The sequence below is a fragment of the Carcharodon carcharias genome, chromosome 12 (assembly GCF_017639515.1).
Source record: "Carcharodon carcharias isolate sCarCar2 chromosome 12, sCarCar2.pri, whole genome shotgun sequence".
Lineage (NCBI taxonomy): Eukaryota > Metazoa > Chordata > Chondrichthyes > Lamniformes > Lamnidae > Carcharodon > Carcharodon carcharias.
This window is the reverse complement of record NC_054478.1, coordinates 81,220,710-81,241,483: the sequence shown is the minus strand read 5'-3', so window position 1 is coordinate 81,241,483 and position 20,774 is coordinate 81,220,710. Positions and strand designations below refer to the sequence as shown.

At 45.1% G+C, this 20,774-nt stretch overlaps 1 protein-coding gene across 1 annotated transcript in view; it reads left to right on the top strand.

Annotated features, from left to right (window-relative positions):
* The window catches only part of dnah9l (dynein, axonemal, heavy polypeptide 9 like), a 393,205-nt gene that overhangs the window by 224,290 nt on the left and 148,141 nt on the right, over positions 1-20,774 (top strand). The window contains exon 34 of the mRNA XM_041200867.1: positions 20,064-20,206. Within this exon, the coding sequence (XP_041056801.1) occupies positions 20,064-20,206 (143 nt within the window). The remainder of the gene's footprint in view (positions 1-20,063; positions 20,207-20,774) is intronic.

Here is a 20,774-nt window from a genome sequence, read left to right as displayed (position 1 = left end):
TGAACTGCTTCTAACACATTTACATCTTTCTTTAAATAAGGAGACCAGTACTGTACACAATACTCCAGATGTGGTCTCACCAGTATCCTATACAATTGAAGCCTAACCTCCCTACTTTTGTAATCAATTCCCCTCACAATAAATTATAACATTCTATTAACTTTCCTAATTACTTGCTGTACCTTCATATTAACCCTTTGTGATTCATGCACTAGGACACCCAGCTCCCTCTGAATCTCAGATCTTCGCAATCTCTCACCATTTAGATAATAAATTTCTTTTTCCTTCAGGGAGATTGAAGCACTTTTGAAATTATTAAATAAATGGATTAAAAATGTAATTACACATGTCCCCTCATATGACTGTGTCACATGAGATGGGACATGTCTTGATATTTCGGAAAAATTTTTCATTTAATTAATAAAAGCTAAAGCTTGGTCTTTTTGCCTGCCCACCGACCTTAAGATTGGACGGGCCGCATTAAAAATTACATTAATTACTTTCTTAATGGCCTTAATAGGCCATTTAAATATCAGCGGACACGCAGCTGACTCCGGCACGCGCCCGCCGAACAAAACATCACGAGAAAGCGTGATGGCATCGAAACGCACACCTGATGTCATCGCACATCATTTTATGCATCGGCATGTTGGGCCCACCCCCGCATGCTGAATGAAAAATTTAGGCCATGGGACTAAGGTAGAAACTAAAATATCAATGTTAAAAAATATTTTAAATTATGTGGAATTTTTTATCATAATGGAGCAACTTGTCATTCAGCAAATTTAAAGTTACTTTTTCAGGGGACACTGAGGTAGTTTACTAGCAATTATGAACTCTGTACTTTGTTAAAACACAGTTACACCTTTGATGAAGAAGATGCTGGTTATTTCGGTCAGTTTCGCTCTTTACAAGAAGTTCTTTGTTTCATGAATAGCCCATTACCATATGAAGGTGGTTTTGATGGGGAAGATCCTCGTCGTGATATCTGAGGATTTGCTCTAATCAAAAGTTCTCTGGGATGAGCATTTGCAAGGAAAATGGGGGTACATTTGGACGCAGCGCTCCAAATCTGTAGGTATTGATTACAGTTCTACAGTTTGTAGACACATACCCATTGTGTAGTCTGGTGGTCTGTTAGCCATCTCTTGACTATTATATTGAAAAATCACTTAGTGTGTTTATATGAGGTTTCTAATGTCCCACTAAACAAAGGATCCAGTACACATGGGAAGCAATCATGAAGAAAGTCACATGCTCTCTTGATCCTGCCATACCTGAAGACACATGTGGAATAAAGTGCCCAATTTGAAGAAGGTGCCTGCTTCCCTTGGCGCTTAAAAAATCAATGAGCCTGGAACCTAAATGTTTTATTTAGCTCAGGAAGAGCTCATTTGACCCTCTTGAATGCACTGAATTTAATTCCCTCTTGTGGGCTGAGGTTGTATAGTTCTATTTACCTGTTTTCTTTCCATACCCTCTTATGTTCTTCAAGTAATTATAGAGTACATTTTTGAGTGCTATAATTGATTAAGCATCAATCACAATTTGTGGATAAGTATACTATATTCTAGTAACTCTTAGCATGAAAAATTGTTCCAGTATTCCTTTTTATACATCCAGTGCTTATCTTGAGATCATAGTCTCTTGCATTCAGGTTACTTATCAAAGGAAATAATTGACAAGCATCACTGTTTATTATGTCATTCTTCTATATGTTGGTGTAACTCAATTATTTTATAATGGTATATCTGGGTATTGGTGCCAATTATCTTGCATTGGTGGGCCATCATTGAAAATATTTAAGGCTGGGCTAGACAGACTTTTGGTCTCCCAGGAATCAAGGGATATGGGAAGTGTGGCAAGTTCTGTCGAAGGGTCATGAGGACTCGAAACGTCAACTCTTTTCTTCTCCTCCGATGCTGCCAGACCTGCTGAGTTTTTCCAGGTAATTCTGTTTTTGATATGGGAAGTGAGCAGGAAAGTGGAGTTGAAGTCCAAGATCAGCCAAGATCATATTGAATGGCGCACAGGTTCACAATCACAAGTGGACAATGCAGCAGTCAAACATGTTAAACATATCACACAGATACTTCTTAAGTGAATAAAAACAAATTTGAGCTCTAAAGTTTGCAATCAGCACTTTTTAACGCAAATTACTGTTTAAAACATTGAGCTGAATTGTCCCAGATTTGCACCAAGTGTGGTAGTGGGCAGGTAAAAGAACGCAGTGGCGGCTTTTCACGCTGTATGGTCCCAATCCTGCCTCGTTAATCCTGCATTCCCAGGCAACATGTCGTTTCGATGACAGATGGCCTCTCATTCACCCGCCATGGCATCACCACGCCACTTCCTCACGCCAGGCACCATATTTAAAATGAAGCTGCGCGCACACCTCTTGGTGCTTCCAGCCCAGGCTTGCTGCAAAGAAGACATGGCCCTGAAAGGCAAAAAGACTGCAGCCCCCAATTTAATGACACGTTCCTTGAGTGCCTTTTGGATGCAGTGGAGGCCTGCCATTATGTCCTCTACTCCCGTTCTTGCCGCAGGAGGGGCAGCAACAACACTAATCCCACGCATGGGAGGGGGCGGCAGCAGTGGTCTGTGCCAATGCCCTGCAAAAGACCACAGCCGCCCCGTGCTGAAAAAGGATGAATGATCTCCTCCGTTCCACCAGGGTAAGTGACTCTTCTCATCACTCTCAACTCACACAACCACAATCCCATCACACTTCCACAGAACCCTCACTCACGGTCAGTTCAAAGGACATCACTCTCTCACACACACCTTCATTGTCCTCATCTCGTCCATGGGACCACTTACCACCCACACATGCCAAGCATACTTATCATCTGACCCGGCAGGTGTCCTGCTTACACTCTCTCCATCTCTATTCATGCAAGACAGGCTGGCACACAACAAAAGGGAGAGGTCACAGACTGGTGGAGGAACGCCTGAAATCCAGGTCCTCATGGACTTTGAACTCAGTGGCGAGCTGGACCATTCCTGTGCTGATGGTGGGGTCAATGGTGTTCTACCAAGTGAGGATCCAGCAGCGGAATATCCATCGGACAACCATGCTGTGAGTGATATGTCCTCTTCCACAAGCCACTGTCATGCTCTAATTAACCCCTCTTGCTTCTGCAGGCACATCTGCCAGACAGCCGACAGAGTCCATGACCCAGGGCCTCCAATCAAGCCCCGAAGAAACCTCTGAAGAGGAATCTGAAGGAACCTTCATGGAAGACCCTTCACAATGCTTACCCACACCCTCCAATAGCACAAAGACACACACCTCGGTGGGACCTAGTTTTAGAGTAGCCTGGGGATCACAATCTGGTGAGCACATCACACCGTCTGATTCCCAGCAGGTGGTGGCAGGAACTTCTCAGGTTCCTGCATTTGGAGGACTGCTGGAGGCCAGAAATCTGCTGAGTCCAAGTCAGATGACTAACCTCCAGACTCGGTCATGTTTCAGTTGCTGGAGCTCCAAAGGCAAGCTAGGGAACATCAGGAAGTGATGTCCACTGCACTCCTCAGTTGGAAGGCACGATGAAGGACTACGTCCGTCTTCAAGCTAAGTTGATAGCACCGGCATGCCAATGCACCGAGGTCAACACTGGTAGTGTGACAGCCACCATGGAGACCTTGATCCAGGATATTGGTCTTGCACAGCTGCACAGGTTGAACTCCATTGCTGATTCCATAGTTGGTCTCCAATGATATCAACGTAAGAGGGGTGTGGGCAGCTTGACCTCACTCGAGCTTCCCCTTCTCCTCAAGGAGTCAGCCAGGGGCCCTCAGACACCCACAGGGAGGAGGATAAGCAGGTGTACGTTCCTGGGCCATCAGCAGGTGACTCCGGGAGTGTCCAGCCATCTAAATCCCTTCTTCCTGTCACCCCAGCAGCTCCAGCTTCACAGGGCAAGGAGGGTACCACTGCCGCACAGCAGGACCTCGAAAGCAGGCTGGGGCCCTCCAGGTCTCGGCTGTCCAGAATACATCCATCAAGGTCATCACAGACAGGGCAGTCAGCAGGCTGCCTCCACCTCCGCTGTGGATGCCTGGGGAGCACCAAGATGTATAGGCAGGGTTAGGTAGGTTAAGAAGGTGTAGCTGCACCGCCTGGGCATGGGTGTTAATCACTTGTACATATTGTTCACTATTGTAAATAAACTCCCAAGAATGTCTCCCTGCCTATGGCTCCTTATTCTGAAGAGCGGTGTTCGTGTCATTCAGATGTGAAACCTTGGTTTCTGCATGAGATAAAAGCAGGTGTCTCAGCTAAGTGCCTCTTCACTATACTTTGTGCAGTCTTCAGACCAAAGCGATGGTCTGGCCTCACTCTCACTGGACACATTACTGATGTCTGGCCCCCAGCTCTTCAGCAGCTGTGACCAGTGACATTGTGCTCCTGAAGGAGTCAGGTGCTGAAGGCTGACAAAGGATTAGGTGCATTTAAAGTTTCACGATTGCATCTCCATGATATGACCCTGATCTCAGAGGACAAGTGAGCTGCCCTCAGCCAGAGAGGAGTCAGACATTCACAGGGGCAACGCGAAGATCTGTGGAGCATCCTCACTGCATGTGGTCATCATCCTCCTGGAATCAAGCAACAATTAGGGCCTCCAATGCATCTTCATGACAGGAGCATTATCACAGAGGGTATGTGCGCTGCCATAAGCCAAACTGGAGTCAAACATTCATAGGTGCAATGTGAGGATCTATGGTGTCTCCTTACTGCATGTTGTCATCATCGTCCACAAATCTAGCAGCTATGAGGGCCTCCCGAGCATACCTGCCTCATCTGGCCAATGCAATGGCCTCATCGCCATCATTGTCACTTTCGAGGACCTCCTCACCTTCATCCCCGTCAGCATCCTCCTCATCTGAGGAGACCTCCAGCTCCTCCATCTCCTCCTCAGCCAGCTCCTCTCACTGTTGCAGCACTAGATTGTAAAGGGTCCAGCAGATGACGATGATGCGTGACACCCTCTGTGGACTATACTGCAGAGCTCCGCAAGACTGGTCCAGGCACCAGAACCTCATTTTCAGCATCCCGATGGTTTGCTCCACCAAGGTGCGAGTTGCAGCACGAGCCTCATTAAACCTTCGCTCTGCTGCAGTCTGAGGCTGCTGCACAGGCATCATCAGCCACATCCTCTGCAGGCTGCCCTTGTTCCCAAGAAGCCATCCCTGCAGTTTCTGTGGACCCTGGAAGATGTCAGGGATTTGAGACTAACTGAAAATACAGAAATTGTGAACACTCCCTGGGATGTGCGCAGACCTGTAGGATGCATTTGTAGTGGTTGCACACCAGCTGCACATTCAGCAAGTGGGAGCCCTTGTGGTTGACATAGTTGACCGCTTGTTGCCACGGAGATCTAAGCACCACATGAGTGCAGTCAATGGCACCCTGCACCTGTGGGAAACCTGGGATCTGAGCAAATCCCAGTGCTCTTGTATCCTGGCTTTCCTGGTCTCGGGCGAAACAAAGTTTTGTTTTTGTGAAGATGGTGTCCATGACTTCATGGGTACATTTGTGCATGAAGGCTTGTGATATCCCACACAGGTCACCTGTGAAGCCCTGAAAGGAGCCACTGGCGTAAACATTGAGTGCCGTAATTGCTTTTACGGCCATGGGCAGTGGATGCTTTCCATGTTCCCATGGTGCCAAATCCTGCAGCAGGTGGCAGATGTGACCGAGCAGTTCCCTAGACATGAGCAGTCTTTGGCGATACTGGTTCTCGGTTATCTGCAGGAATGACAATTTATAGACCCTGTGTCTAGCTAGGCACCAAGTGGTGGCAGCTCGCTGTGGTTCTTCAGTGGCATGTGTGGGAGCCCCAACTGCCCTTCTTCCTGAGGGTGCTGCTCCTTCCTCTGCCGAATCAGGTGCCTCCATTGCTCTCTCCTCCTTCTTCTCTGCTCTCTGTAAACCATGAGGCAAATAGTTGGTTCAGCAGGCCCCATGCTCCTGATTTACTCCTCCTAGCTTGGGTGTTCTAAGAACCTCTCTTCGTTAAGTCTGAAGGCCCCTTAATGCACCCCGGAGGGTGCTGGCTACCATTAGGATTGCCAGAGTTTAGTGTGCTGCATGGCTTGCCCAAAATACCCCATACCTCCCCCACACCACCACCACCCCCTCCCCCACCGCCCCCCCCCACCACCCTCCTCCCCAACCCCCCGCACTCCACCTGACCCACTGGACTGCATGCTGTGCTCTCAGTTCAGGCATTCTCCTAACCCACACTGCAAGACTGCACTGTTAGCTTGAACCATGGGGAGATTGGTCCAGACCGGGATGATGATGCTGCAAGGGGCTGTGAGCATCTCCACCAGCGACTGCTCCACGGCCAGTTTTAACAAGGAGGTTGTACAACGTGCAGAGTCGTCCAATTGCTCTGCAGTCCACTAAAAAGCTCATTAGTTTGCAGTCTGTGCCCAAGGGATGAAAAGCTTTGGAGCACATGGTGGCAATTTCATACCTCTATGTTGCTTGAGTGGGCAGATAATCTAGAAGCCCGACTCTATGCAGGTCAATGTGGCTGTGCCTGATCTGATTCAATTGCGAAGTAATAGTCACTTCATACAAGGTTCCCCTAATGCATAGCTGCTCCCCCCCTCCACCCTGCATATGCTTGTGCACTACCATCAACCACAGTGCAGCCCTTTACCCCCCCACCCACCCCCCCCAAGTCACCTCAACCGCAGTGCAGCCCTTGCCCCAGTTCCAGAGTGTTAACCAGCCGGGAAAACATAACTAAACTGTGCCCTCACCTGAATGCGTGGCACCTCAACCTTGAGGTTTCATAGGCAACCCTTGCAAGTGCTGCGTGACCTTTCTGTGCACTCACCTCCAAGTTCCCCTCGAAGTGTAGTTTGCCAGATGCACACCTTATATATGCTGTTGTAAAACACGTTGGCATGTAATGACAGCAATGTGCTCGGATGATCTAGTGTGTGGGGATGATTCCGGTGAGCTGGACTTAAAATGATATGCAGATTTATTACAATAAGGTTCCCGACATCCTGACGGCAGGAAATGCAGCCCACCATTGACGGGCAGAGCGGACGATTGCAAATTGGTTTCACGACATTGTGAAAGTGACTTTTGGTCTTCTCGCCATATTGTCCGCTCATGCTGCCGAACCTATCCAACATCAGCGGGCACGGAAAAAAAAAGGCGCTGGAACTTTTATCGAAATTAGTCACTGAGCAGTTATGGTCAGTTATATTTAGTGTTTTAAATTATATTCTGTTTGCAGAAGCGCCAGTGTGCAAGCCTTAAGGGGAAAAATATCTTTAGCATTGTCTGGTGTAGCCTTGCTAGTTAAGAGACTTCCTAATGTGCTGATTATATCACTCCTCATTCTCATCATGGTTCTATGACAAATAATTCTGGTTCTTTCAATGACAGCATTGAGCATATGCAACATAATACAATTATCCTGTCAATTCACTCCAATTCATACTGAAAGGCATCACGGATACATCTAAATATTGGAAATATGAACAATTTTAGACATGCCCACTATTGAGAACAGGCCAAGCAGGTGGGTAAAATTGCTCCAGAGTACTTACCACCTTAGGCGAAATCTTCCAGTCCCGCCAGCAGCGGACCGGGGAACTTAATTTGGCTTGAGGCCAAAAATCAGTTTCCCAATGTCGAGATGAACTGTACAAATTATGTTCTCAGGACTTTAAAGGCGAATTATAAGGCAGGTCGATCTTCCCAATGAACAATGTTGGGAAGCCCTTTTGCATGCATTAGCAAGTCATGCATGCTCATTAAAAGGTTACTCACCAGAATTAAGCTCCCCCTTCAAATTAAGTTCCCTACCCCCAAGAAAGTAAAACGTTCACTTCTACGGCTGCACGTAAGTGGTGTGCGCCTGGCGAGCTTGACTTCTTCCATGATCAACAGTGAGTTGCTGCTGCATTGTCCTCTTTAGGGGAGCGTCGGTAAATGCCAGCCTGTGCTTGAGACCGGATGGTGGCAGTGCAGGTTGCATGGAGGATGACCAATGAAAGGAGGGTGGGTTAGTGGGGAAGGATGGAGTAGTGGCCAACTAAAGATGGATGGGACAGTGCAGACTGTCTGCATATTCTTTAAATATGGCACCCAGACCTTTGACCCCATGAAGTAATGGTGGAGACAGCGACTTCCTGTCCACCCCCACTTTGACAACCAGTGAGCTCCACTTGAATCAGCAGTCCCACCCCGCCAGTGTAAATCACTCTGCCTTCCGCGCTCACCACCGAACTTATACTTCAGAACAGAAGATTACACCCAGAGTTCCCCTGTCAGCCATCGTGTTGAATGAATGCTCTTTTAAATTGACGGAGACACCCACTAGTGAATACTAGTTGGATTGGTTTCTTGGAACTACTGAAACAGCATACGAAAGACATTCAGCTGCAGGTAGTTGGATCAGAGGATCAGTGTCCCATTGTGCTGTTTGGAGTGCCAGACATTTTCCAGCTTCTGGATTACTTCTTGAGATTTATTTTTGCCTTACTAGCCCTAAGGCTCTATATGTTCAGCATGGGTACGATGACTGGCAACTTCATTTAAATGGAGGGACAGTGAGGACGAGGTGCAGCAGCAGCAGCATCTTCAGGCTCAGTGGCTGTTCATGCTGTATCAGTAGACAGAAGGTGATGAGGACAGCTTGTAGCAAGGAATACCTAGCACACAGAGTGCATATGCTGAGTCAGTTTCTTGGTTCTATATGAAGACTAGTGCATCAGGAGGCTGCACTTCTCCAGGCGGGCTGTTGCAGAGCTCTTCAGTTTCTTGCAACAGGACATGCATCTTTTACAACATTAAAGGTGCTATCTAAATACAAGTTATTGCTGCTGCACCAGAGGACCATACTTTGCCAATAGCTGTAAAAATAACCACAGGCCTTATCTTTGCCATTGACACATTCCAGCCTCCAACTGTGGTTGTTTTGCATATTTTCCAGTTTGCAGTCTAGAGCGTGATGGCCCATGTCCTTTTGGGGTAAAGGCCTAAATTTTGTGTTGGGGCAATGGTCTCTTTAAGAACTAGGTTTCTCTAGAATATGATTTCTGGTAAAGCACCTGGCTTCCGGCAAATGAATACATGACCAAGTTGCCTGGGAAATAAACAATAGAGGAAAAATAAAGGTCTTCACAACTTATTTATAGGGGTGTGATTCTAGATTCAAGCAGTTTAGGTTTTAGGTTTGAGAATAAGCTGGCCTCAGAAGAGAAAATATCTCTCTCAAACTGAGTTCAGTTGAAATTTTGTGTGTTAGCTAAAAGAGCTTAAAATCATGTTCACTGAAGGACTGTATTAGTGAGTTGAACTTCTGGGATAGCTAAGCTGAGAGAGAGAGTTTTAGATGTAAGACACCAGAGAAAAAGAATGTTAGAACCAGGGGAGTTCTGACCCCAGGTGACTACGTTTAAGACACTAGAGGTGCCTCTGTTGAATGGGGAGTTTGCAATTCTAGGACAGTTGGTGGAGATTTAAAGGGAAAACCTTTAAAGTAAGTGAAAAGCCCAAAACATCTCAACCCTTATATGAATCTTCGAAGCAGTAACCAGACCAAATGGTTAATCTTCAATTCTTGATAAGTATCTGACTTGTGTTTATTAGGAATGTAAATCTAATGGGTGTAGAAGGCAATGTGATTCAGAGAGTTCAATTTAGGTTATAAGTAACTGAGTTCATTATACTTTTATTATCTTTAATTTAACTGACTATTTAAGATAGGGTGTATTTATTAGTATTCATGTTCTTAAATTTTTGGGTAGTTAAATTATTTTAATTTAAATCGTGAATGTTGTTGTTTTGTTCCTTTTCAGATTCTACAAAAAATAAAAATGCTACTGGTCTCTACTGAGATTATAACAACTGCGGGTTTCATCTGGGATTGTAACAACAGTCACATTAAGCAGAACACCCTGCCCTGTTCACCAAGGCTAACAAGTGCATCATCTTCCATACTGACATCAACAGAAAAGACCTCAGTAATTCAGAGCATAGTGTGGTGCACTGGGTAGTACCCCCGTCTTTGAGCTAGAAGCTCCGGGTTTGAGTCCCACTCCAGGACCTGGTGGTCACAGAGGATGTGTCATCGTTGTTGGCGGTCCCTCGGAATTGAAGATGGCGTCTGCCAGGCTTGATGAGACTTCAGATGACTGAGGAGCCTAATTCTGGATCCACATGTTTTTCCACAGTGGGGGCACGTTGTTGCACAGGGGAGAGGAAATTTTAGCCCCAGGTTGGCTTTCTTCTTCCTCTGCTGCCATCATTCTGCCTCGCTGTCGAGTCGCTGAGCCTCGAAGTGGCTTGTGCCTTGATGGACTAGGTGGTGCCAGGCTGAGCGATTGGCAGCATTCTCCTCCCAGTCAATGGAGTTAATGCCTCTGTGCTTTAGGGCGATCTTGAGCGTATCCTTATACCTTTTCCTTTGGCCGCCCTTTGAGCATTGGCCAATGGAGAGCTGGGAGAAGAGAACCTGGCGTGGGAGGTAGTTTTCGGGTATCCGAAATGTGGCCAAACAGGTTGATTGTCAATCTGTGAGTCCTTCCAGTGTGCCTATGGTAGGAGATAAGACTGGGAGAATCTCCTGGTCAGCCATACTTGATGCCGAGTTGCACCGCTCAAGCAAAGCCCCTGACAACAGGCTAGCGACCTGTTTTGGGAAAACCTAGCTGAGGAAACAGACGTAAGCATGTGTTTTGTCTGATTCATATGCTACTAGACGTGGGAAGAGAAGAAGAAGAAGGAGAATTCACAGCAGTGGCTGGCTTTCCTTGCATTCAAGGCATAATTGACTGCACATTTGTCAGCAGCAGGACACCAGCCGGCAGTTTCCTGAAAAGGTTGGGCAGCACATAATTGATATGCATCTCTGATTTCTCATCACAGGACCAGGATCATATAAGATTGTACAAGGTACCCAGGCAGTTGTGAAAAGGCTTTTTTCCTGCAACACTCAACCGTTCCCAACATATGACCTTCCTGAAATGTGACAGGATGGCTGCTTGGGGGACAAGGAGAATCCCCTACACACATGATATCTCTGCAAAACCCAACATATCTGAGATGTTAACTCAGGTTTTTTTGCCAGTGGTCACATGCTGTCTGAACATTAAGAAAATAGTAAGCCTTTACAGATACCAGCATAAGACACCGCTAAATAACTGACTCTTGAATTGGTATCTCCTGTTAGAAGCAGGCAATGCCATAGATATTGTATATGTTGATCAGTTGAGTTGGTCCTGACACTGTTCCACGAGATCCTTGTTAAGCTCCAGACTCCCAACACACTGGCCAGAATTTTTCGCTCGGCATGCGGGCGTGTGCCTGACACGCTTGAGCGTGAAATGACACGTGATTACGCCAGGCGAGCGTCCTGACGTCATTGCACACTCGCATGATATTTTGGGTCGGCGGGCGTGCACAGGAGTCGGCAGCCGCCTGCCAACAATTAACAGGCCTATTAAGGCCATTAAAGTAATAATTAAATACAATGTTTCTCTGCCCGTCCAACTTTATCATTGGCGGGCAGGCGAATTGGCCAGGCAGCTTTTGGATTTTTTATGAAACCTCATCCACGGGAGGCAAGAGGTTTCCAACAGGAACTAAATATAAAATAAAAATGTTGAAATCTCATTTATAGCAGGCCGCTGCTTATGTGAAAGAGTCACATGAGGGGACATGTTTTTAACATTTTTAATTTCTTTATTTATGTTTATAAAAACCTTCAGCTCCCTGAGGCAGCTCTGTGCCTCCAGGGGGTTTTCAGTGTGTGAACCCACGCGGCATGCACAAATGTCTGTGCCATCCTCCCGCCCCTACCCCGCAGCACTCAGCATTGCAGTGCATGATTCATGCTGGCTGCCTGTTAATTTGCCTGCCAGTATGAAATCACGATCGGGGCTTGATTGTGGGCGGTGCCGGTTTTATGACCGCTCCCGAGCCCGCCCACTGCACCCACCCGATGAGGTAAAAATCCTGCCCACTGTTCCTTGCTGAGATTTAGGAAAATGGCATGTTGGAAGTACTTGCACTGCATAGAGATCTATTGAACTCTGAATGGTTGCCTTCAATGACCTTAAACCTCTTGGACCACTATTCCCCAAAGTGGTTGCTATTCCACCTCTGAAGTATCTAGGAATAACTGAATAGATATGAAAGCACAATTCACAAAACACTCCAGTAGCCTCTCATTTGCTTACCACTCAAATTCCTCTTGTTTCCTCCCCTGCTTTAAAGCCGGCTTTGAATGAAAGAAATTAACACTTTCCATGTTAATTGCCAGTTAACAAGCAGTCAACTAAACAAAAGGAACAATGACAAAAGGTCTAAATAATTCCCAGTTGTAAATTTAGGAGGTTGAACAGAAATCAATACCTTGTCAACTAAAACCAGATTGCAAATTACTAACTTTTAATGCACAATTAGTATGTACACTAGTTGCATTGCACAGGACCACTAAAACCATCTGCCCATTTGCCTCAAATAAAATCAGAAAATGCTTGACATACTCAGTAGTCAGACAGCACCTGTAGAGAGAAAGAGTTCATGGGCAGAATTTAATGCCCTCCCCTAGGGGCAGGTTCGGTGGTGGAGGGTCATTTGATCAAGCAGGAGGGTACGGGTGGAGACACTGCTTTCCCCCACTTCCCCCAGTTAAGTCCAGGGCTGGAAGGCTTGCAGGCAGCCTTCTCACCTCAGTGCTAATTATGGCCCCTCTGCCGTGCAATGACCTTTGGCCAGGAAGCAGCACAGTAAGAAAAATTTTTAATTTCTTTCAAAAGCTCTGTGGAATCTGTAATTATTTTGAAGAATATTTGTACAAGACTTTTAAGAATTTGCAACAATATTAAAGTGATCAATTGTAATTTTCTTGTATAGTAAGAAATACAGGTCCATTTGACCTGGTGACCCTTGACCTGGTAACAGTACCAACAGGAAGGAGGTTAAGAAAGAAGCCATGTGGCTGACAGGCACAAAGGAAAGCTACAAGCAAAGGAACTAGATGATGAAGGCCCAGATACAGACTGAAAGAAAAAGCAGACAGAAACAGAAAGCGGAACTATCAAACTCTTGTGAGGAGAAGAAGGAAATCACTCTCTGGAAAAGGTCATTTTTTCTGTTTGGCACACAAAAGGAGACATGAGCTCTTGGAGGCAATGTGCAAGCTGGTTTAAAAAGGCCTAAAACCTGGAAAGCTGTGTGACCAGCTCAGAGAAGCTAAAGAGCTGGGTGTTTTCTCAGAAGTGGTCCGACCATGAGCCAGGGTGTTATTGGTTGGTTGGTTGAAAAGGAACTCTGAAAAATGACACCATCAGGACTATCGTAATGAAAGGGAGAGAGGGTTCTTAGAAGTGTGCCTTGCTGATAATCATACCCATGAAACTCAGAGGTGAAAGCCGTTGTTGGATATGACTCCTGAACTACCCTGCCTGAATAAAGAACAACATAGGCAGAACTTTGTAGCTACATAATGCCATATATGCTGAAGGGGAATGCTTGTAGTTGTGTAAGATATATTACTGTTGGATTGACTATTTAAAGTGAAATTTACCTTATAGTTGAAGTTTCATTTGCCTGTTAATTCATGTTTAGTTTGTGTTACTTCTGGTAAAAGTTGCAAAAATTGGGATCTTGTTGATAATTTCTTCATTTTTGGGTCATTCAGTACATTAGGTTTATGGTTCCCCCAGGGGATCGTAACAGCTGATATTCAACCTGCAATGGGCAGAAGATTTGCAATGCAGGGAGACCAAAAAGCAAACTGTGACATGTTAACTTGCCTAGAAAGGTAGGGAGGGGTCCTTCAATTCCTGCTGAGACCCATCTCCTGCCCTTTCTTCCAACTCCCCCATCTACCACCGCCAACCCCCCCCCCCCAACCTTGCTGGTGACCTCTTCCCCATGACTTCTATCCGGTCGTCACTTCACTTTCTCCATGGATCCTACAATTAACCCTGGTACAGGCCCAAGTGTATTACCAGCAGCAGCTACGACTCCCAGTGGCACTGCAGGCAATGGAGAGCTACTGGCACCTGATTGGCCGGCAGCTCCCAAGGGAGGGATTTCTTCCCTACTGGGGAAGTACAACAATTAAATGTCCACCATGGAGCCAGGAGCCTCAGCTGCAGGATTCCCAGTGCCAATTAGGGACTTAATTCCCTCAGGGCTCCCAGAGATTGGACAGACAGAAGTGTCGCCAGTTTTGGTGGCAGATATCAGGCCCCCCCTGCTGACCTTATTAAAATTCTGCCCAATGTTTCAGGTCAAAGACCTTCTAACAGAACTGGGAAAAATTAGAACTGTAATAGATTTTAAACAGGTGAATTAGAGGAGGCTGAAAAAAAATGGAAGGTTTGTGACAGAATGGAAGACGGGAGAGACTAAATAACAAAAGACTTGGTGAGGCAGGGTCAAATGGACCAGTAATGGAACAAGTAAAGAAACAAAAGATGTTTCTGGAGGAGGTGTGAATGGCAGGCTGATGCAACAGCTGCTGTCCGAAAGCAAAAGCAAGAATTAGACCAAAACATGCGAGGAAAAGGAAATGAATTGGTGTGAAATTGTTGAACTCAATGTTGAGTCCCTAAGGCTGTAAAATGCCTAATCAAAAGATGAGGTGCTGTTCCTCGAGCTTGGGTTGAGCTTCGTTGGAACATAAAACAGGAGGCTGAGAACAGAGAGTTCAGTGTCAGAACAAGGTGAAAAATTAAAATGGGACATCTGAAGAAGCTCAGGGTCCTGCTTGTGGACTGAGCAGAGGTGTTCCACAAAATGATCATCCAATCTACGCCTGGTCTCCCCAATGTAGAACAGATCATCTTGTGGTCACCAAATACAGATTACTAAACATTTCCACCCAGAAGGAATATTTGGAGCCTTGGATAGTAAGGGGATAGAAGGTAAAAGGCAGGTGTTGCACCTCTTTCACTTGCATGGAAAGGTGTCGCGGGAAGAGGAATAAATTTTGGAGATGACTGAGGAGTGGACCGAGTGTTGCAGAGAGAATGTCCCTCCAAAATGCAGACAGGGGTTAGGGAAATATGGGTTTGGTGGTGGCATTGCACAGGAGGTGCTGGAAATGGTAGAGGTTGATGCAATAAACACAGAGGCTGATGGGTGCAATGTGAGGACAAAGGATCACTATCGTAGCTCTGGGCAGGATCGAAAGGAGTAAGAGCAGAAATTCATGAAATGAATTGGACACATCTGAGTGCACTGTCAACCACGGTTGGGGGAACCCTCAGTCAAGGACAAAAGAAGACATATCAGAAACGCTGTTGCCGAAGATTGCATCATGAAAACAAATGCGATGGAGACAAAGAAACTGGGAGAATGGAATGGAGCCCTTACAGGAAATGGGTGTGAGGAACTGCAGTCAAGGTGGCTGTGGGAGTCAGTGCACGTATAGTGAAGCAATTGCAAAATACTTCAGATGTTAGAAACCTGAAATGAAAACAGAAAGTTGTGGACATACTCAGCAGATTTGGCAGCATCTATGGAGAGAGAAACAAAGTTAATGCTTCAGGCCAATTACCTTGCATCGGAATCTTATAGATTTATAGGCTGATAGTGTATATTTGTTGCAAACCTAACTCTAGAAATTGAGACAGAGAAGTCCAGCAAGAGAAGAGAAGAGTCGGAGATGGACAGTGTGAAGGTGAAAGAAGGGTGGAAGTTGGAAGCAAATTTGATGAAGTTTTTCAGTTCAGGACAAGAGCAGTAAACAGCAGCAGTAGAGTCATCAATGTATCGGAAAAAGAGGTGAGGGAGGGGGCCTGAGTAGGACTGGAACAATAAATATTCCTATATCTTACAAAAAGGCAGGCATAGCTCAGACCATTATGGGTACCCATAGCAATACCTTTTATTTGGGTGTAGTGAGCTGAGTAAAAGGAGAAGTTGTTCAATGAGGCAATAAGTTCAGGCAGGTGGAGGAGAATGGTGGATGGAGACTGGTTGGGCCTCTGTTCAAGGAACAAGCAGAAAGTCCTGGTGGGGGATGGAAGTGTAGTGAGATTGGAGGTTCATGGTGAAGAGGGGATAGTTAGTGTCAGGAAATTGGAAACTGCTAAAGTGACAGAGGGCAATGGAAGAGTCACAGATGTAGGAGGGAAGAGACTGGACACGGGAAGAAAAAACAGCTGAGTTAGAAAATCAGTTCAGTGGGGCAGGAACAGGCTGAAACGATGGGTCTACCAGGACAGTCCTGTTTGTGGATCATTGTGTCATTGCCATCACTGAATCCCCCACGATCAATATCCTGGGGGTTACCATTGACCAGAAACTGAGCTGAACTTGCCAGCCTCAGCCCAACCATCTTCAGCTGCTTTATCAATTACCTTCCTTCCACCATAAGGTCAGAAGTGGGGATGTTCGCTGATGATTGCACAATTTTCAGCCCCATTCACAACTCCTCAGATACTAAAGCAGTCCCTGTCCAAATGCAGCAAGACCTGGACAACATCCAGGCTTGGGCTGACAAGGGACAAGTAACATTCATGCCACACAAGTATTAGGCAATGACCATCTCCAACAAGAGAGAATCTAACCATCACCCCTTAATCCAAAAACAAAAAATGCTGGAAAAGCTGAGCAGGTATTTTAGCATCTGCGGAGAGAAAGACGGAGTTAACGTTTCGAGTCCGTATGACACTTCTTCAGAGCTAAGAGAAGTAAAAATGTGGTGAAATTTATACTGTTTAAGGGAGGTTGGAGCAGGTAAAGCTGGATAGAAGGCTATTGCCCCTTGATGTTCAATGGTATTACCAGCACTGACTCCCCCACTGTCAACATTCTGGGGGGGTTATCATTGACCAGAAACTGAACTGAACTAGCCATATAAATACTGTGGCTACAAGAGCAGGTCAGAGGCTAGGAATCGTGCGATGAGTAACCCACCTTCTGACTCCCCAAAACTTGTCCACCACCTACAAGGCACAAGTCAGGAGTGCGATGGAAAACTCCCCAATTGTCTGGATGAATGCAGCTCCCACAACACTCAAGATGCTTGATACCTTCCAGGACAAAGCAGCCCGCTTGATTGGCACCACATCCACAAACATTCACTCCCTCCACCACCGACACACAGTAGCTGCAGTGTGTACCATCTACAAGATGCACTGCAGGAATTCACCAAGATTCCTTCAATAGCACCTTCCAAACCCACAACCACTACCATCTGGAAGGGCAAGGGCAGCAGATAGATGGGGACACTATCACCTGGAATTTCCCCTCCAAGTCACTCACCATCCTGACTTGGAATTATATCACCGTTCTTTCACTGTCACTGGGTCAAAATTCTGGAACTCCCTTCCTAACTGCACTGTGGGTGTACCTACACCACATGGACTGCAGCGTTTCAAGAAGGCAGCTCATCACCACCTTCTCAAGGGCAACTAGGGATGGGCAATAAATGCTGTCCCAGTCAGCAAAGCCCACATCCTGTGAATGAATTTTTTAAAAAAGGTTGAAGCAGACTGTTCGGGTTTGGGCAACGATGATGTTGAAGGCCATGGGAGGAAGATCTTGGGAGATGATGAGGTCATTGACAGCCCTGGAAACAATGGCTTAATGTTCGGTTGTTGGGTCATCATTCAGGGGAAGATAGGAATAAGTGTTGAGGAATTATGGTTCAGCCTCTGCTAGGTAGAGATCAACGTGCCAGACCACAACAGCACCACCTTTGTTAGTAGGTTTGATGACAATGTTGAGGTTAGATCTGACAGAACGAGTGCAGCAAGCTCAAAGGGAGATAGGTTAGAGTGAGTGAAGGGAGCAGAGAAATTGAGATGGCTGATGTCATGCCAGCAGTTCTCAATGAGAAGATCAAGAGACGGTAAGAGGTCAAAGGGAGGGATCTCGGTGGAGGAAGAAGACTAGAAATGGGACAGGAGTCATTTGTCTCATTGCTTTTAGTAGGACCTCTTTGTCTGTAAATTCACTGCCACATTCTCTATGCTACAATGATGACACTTCAAAAGTGCTTTTGACATCCTGAGGTCAATGTGCTTTAAATGGGCCATATTAATGTAAATGTGCTAGCTGACTACATTGGTAATGTAGATATTCAGATTAAACTCTAAGGTAGGGCATAATTTAGAGGATAAAAGCACCATTTCTATATACAAATGGTTGGGGTCTCTGAAACTCTTACATTGAGGCTGGATAATGCTCTTTCTTAACAATCAAGGGTTGCATAGGGGCACCAAATATTCTTGGTGCCTAAGGCCTTAAGAATTCTTAACCTGACCCTGCCCAAAGATTGTTAAACAAATCTCCAGAATATTATTTCAATTTCATACCTCCATTATTCAGTCATAGCTGGTTGTTTTTTGAGGTGACATTTGGGTAGTGCCAGCAATATAGTGACCATTGTGTATCCTGCTCCGTACCGCACTTTCCTTCAATCCCACTCTTAAACAGTTTTTTAATACACCTGTTTTTCAAGAATTAATTGACACCGTATTAACTGCTTTTGCTGTGGAGATCTTCTAATTTGTCGGTTGCCTCTAAGTTTATAGTTTGGGTTAGTGTCCATGATTGGGAAGATTTTGTATAGTTTGAGGGAATGGATCCAATGAGAATAATCCAAATGATCTTTCCTTGTTCTGTACTTACGTTGTGTTTTATGTCAATTCTTTGGAACTTTTTATGCAGTGATTCATTTCCATAGAGTTGTATTCTACAACACTAAGCAATGATATCTTAGGTGTAACACCGCTTTGGTAAATAGATCTGGTACTTAGTAGAAATTGTTGAGCATATTTATGTGGCAATCAGTATAGTTTAATAGGAAGAAGGGTCATACAGACTCGAAAAGTTAACTCTGTGACTAGGATTTTCCCGTCGGCGATTTGGGGGCGGGGTCCACTCGCCGAGGGGAAAATGACGCGGGATGATGTCAGGAGGAACCCCTGACATCATCCCAGTCCATTTAAATTTTTAGGAAGGCGGGCGGACAGCGAAATAAGCTGTCCCCCCACTGACCTGTCAGTGGCCAATTGAGACCATTGACAGGTTAATTAAGATTGCTAAAGAACTGCCCGTCCAACCTTAAGGCTGGCGGGCAGGCCAGGAGCCCCAGCAAGCTCCTGATAATATATGAAACCTCATCCACTGGCGGGATGAGGTTTCATCTGTTTTTAAAAAGTTTCATAAAGTTTATGGTGTTTCTTATTAACATGTCCCATCTCATGTGACATTGTCACATGAGGGGGACATGTTAATAATTTTTAATATTTTTCTAATTTTGGAGTTTTTTACCTACCATTAATCTCCCTGAGACAGCACTTGGTCTCAGGGAGCAGTGTGCTCTTTTGTGCACATACGCGAAAGAGCGCACTTTGACAGATAGGGAATCCCTCCCCCACCCGGCACAGGAAGCGCATATGTCAGGCAGGCCACTGAGCGGGCCTTAATTGGCCCGCCCACTCAAGATGGCAGCAAGCCTCATTTCGGCGGCGGAGTTCGGCTGTCCACCCGCCGCCGAGCCGGTGGGGCCGCCCGCCCACCAAGGGCAAAATTCTGCCCTGTTTCCCTCTCCACCAATTCTGCTAGACCTACTAAGCTTTTCCAGCATTTTCTGTTTTAGTTTAAAATGTCATTCTTTTCAGCATTGACCTAGCTCTAATTGTAAGATTGCTAGCATCAATTCATAAATATAGTGATAAAACTTTTAGTATTTATACACATTTGAAATATTAAACTATTCTAGACTTAAAGCCTGCAAAGTAAATTTCCATTCTGTCAACTCACCTTCAAATTAACTAACCTGTAGTTTTACTCATCACCACAAATACTCCCTCCTAGACCTATGAGTACTTGAATCCAACCATATTAATTCTTCTGTATGTAACTTCTACACAAGAATCTTCAATTTAAATTCAGTAACAGTACTTTATGGTGTCTCATTAAAACATATTCTTTGACAGTATTACTGTGTTTGCATATATTTGAATTTTTATAGGTTCAATCTAACATTTATGTCGAAAACAAAATTTTGTACTCAAATTTTTAACACATAAATACACCTGTGTTTCAGGGGATATTCCAGATTTGTTCAATGATGATGAAGTGGACAGTATTATATCTACCATGAGAATGGAGTTACGAGGTCTTGGATTATTGGACACCAGAGAGAACTGCTGGCATTTCTTTATTGACCGGATTCGGCAACAGTTAAAGGTCATCCTATATCATCACTATTTCACTTACTCTGTTAATTATAAATGACGCACAGTGTACTTATTTATATTCAATCATTATCTCACCAATGTCAGTTGTAGCAAGACTTTCCTACTTTTATACCCCATCTCCCTTGCAATAAAGGCCAACATTCCATTTGCCTTCCTAATTACTTGCTGTACCTGCATGCTAACTTTTTGTGATTCATGTACAAGGACAACCAGATCCCTCTCTACAGTAGCATTCTTTAGTCTCTCTCCATTTAAAAAATAGTCTGTTTTTCTATTCAAAGTAGGCAATCTCACATTTTCCCATATTATACTCCATCTGCCAAATTTTTGCCCATTCACTTAACCTATCTATATCACTTTGCAGACTCTTTATATCCTCCTCACAACTTGCTTTCCTACCTATCTTTGTATCACCAGCAAATTTGACTACGATATAGTGGGTCCCTTCATCCAAGTCATTAATATAAATCATATATATTTGAGGCCCCAACGCAGATCCCTGTGGCACTTCACTAGTTAGAGATTACCAGCCTAAAAATGACCTATTTATTCTGACT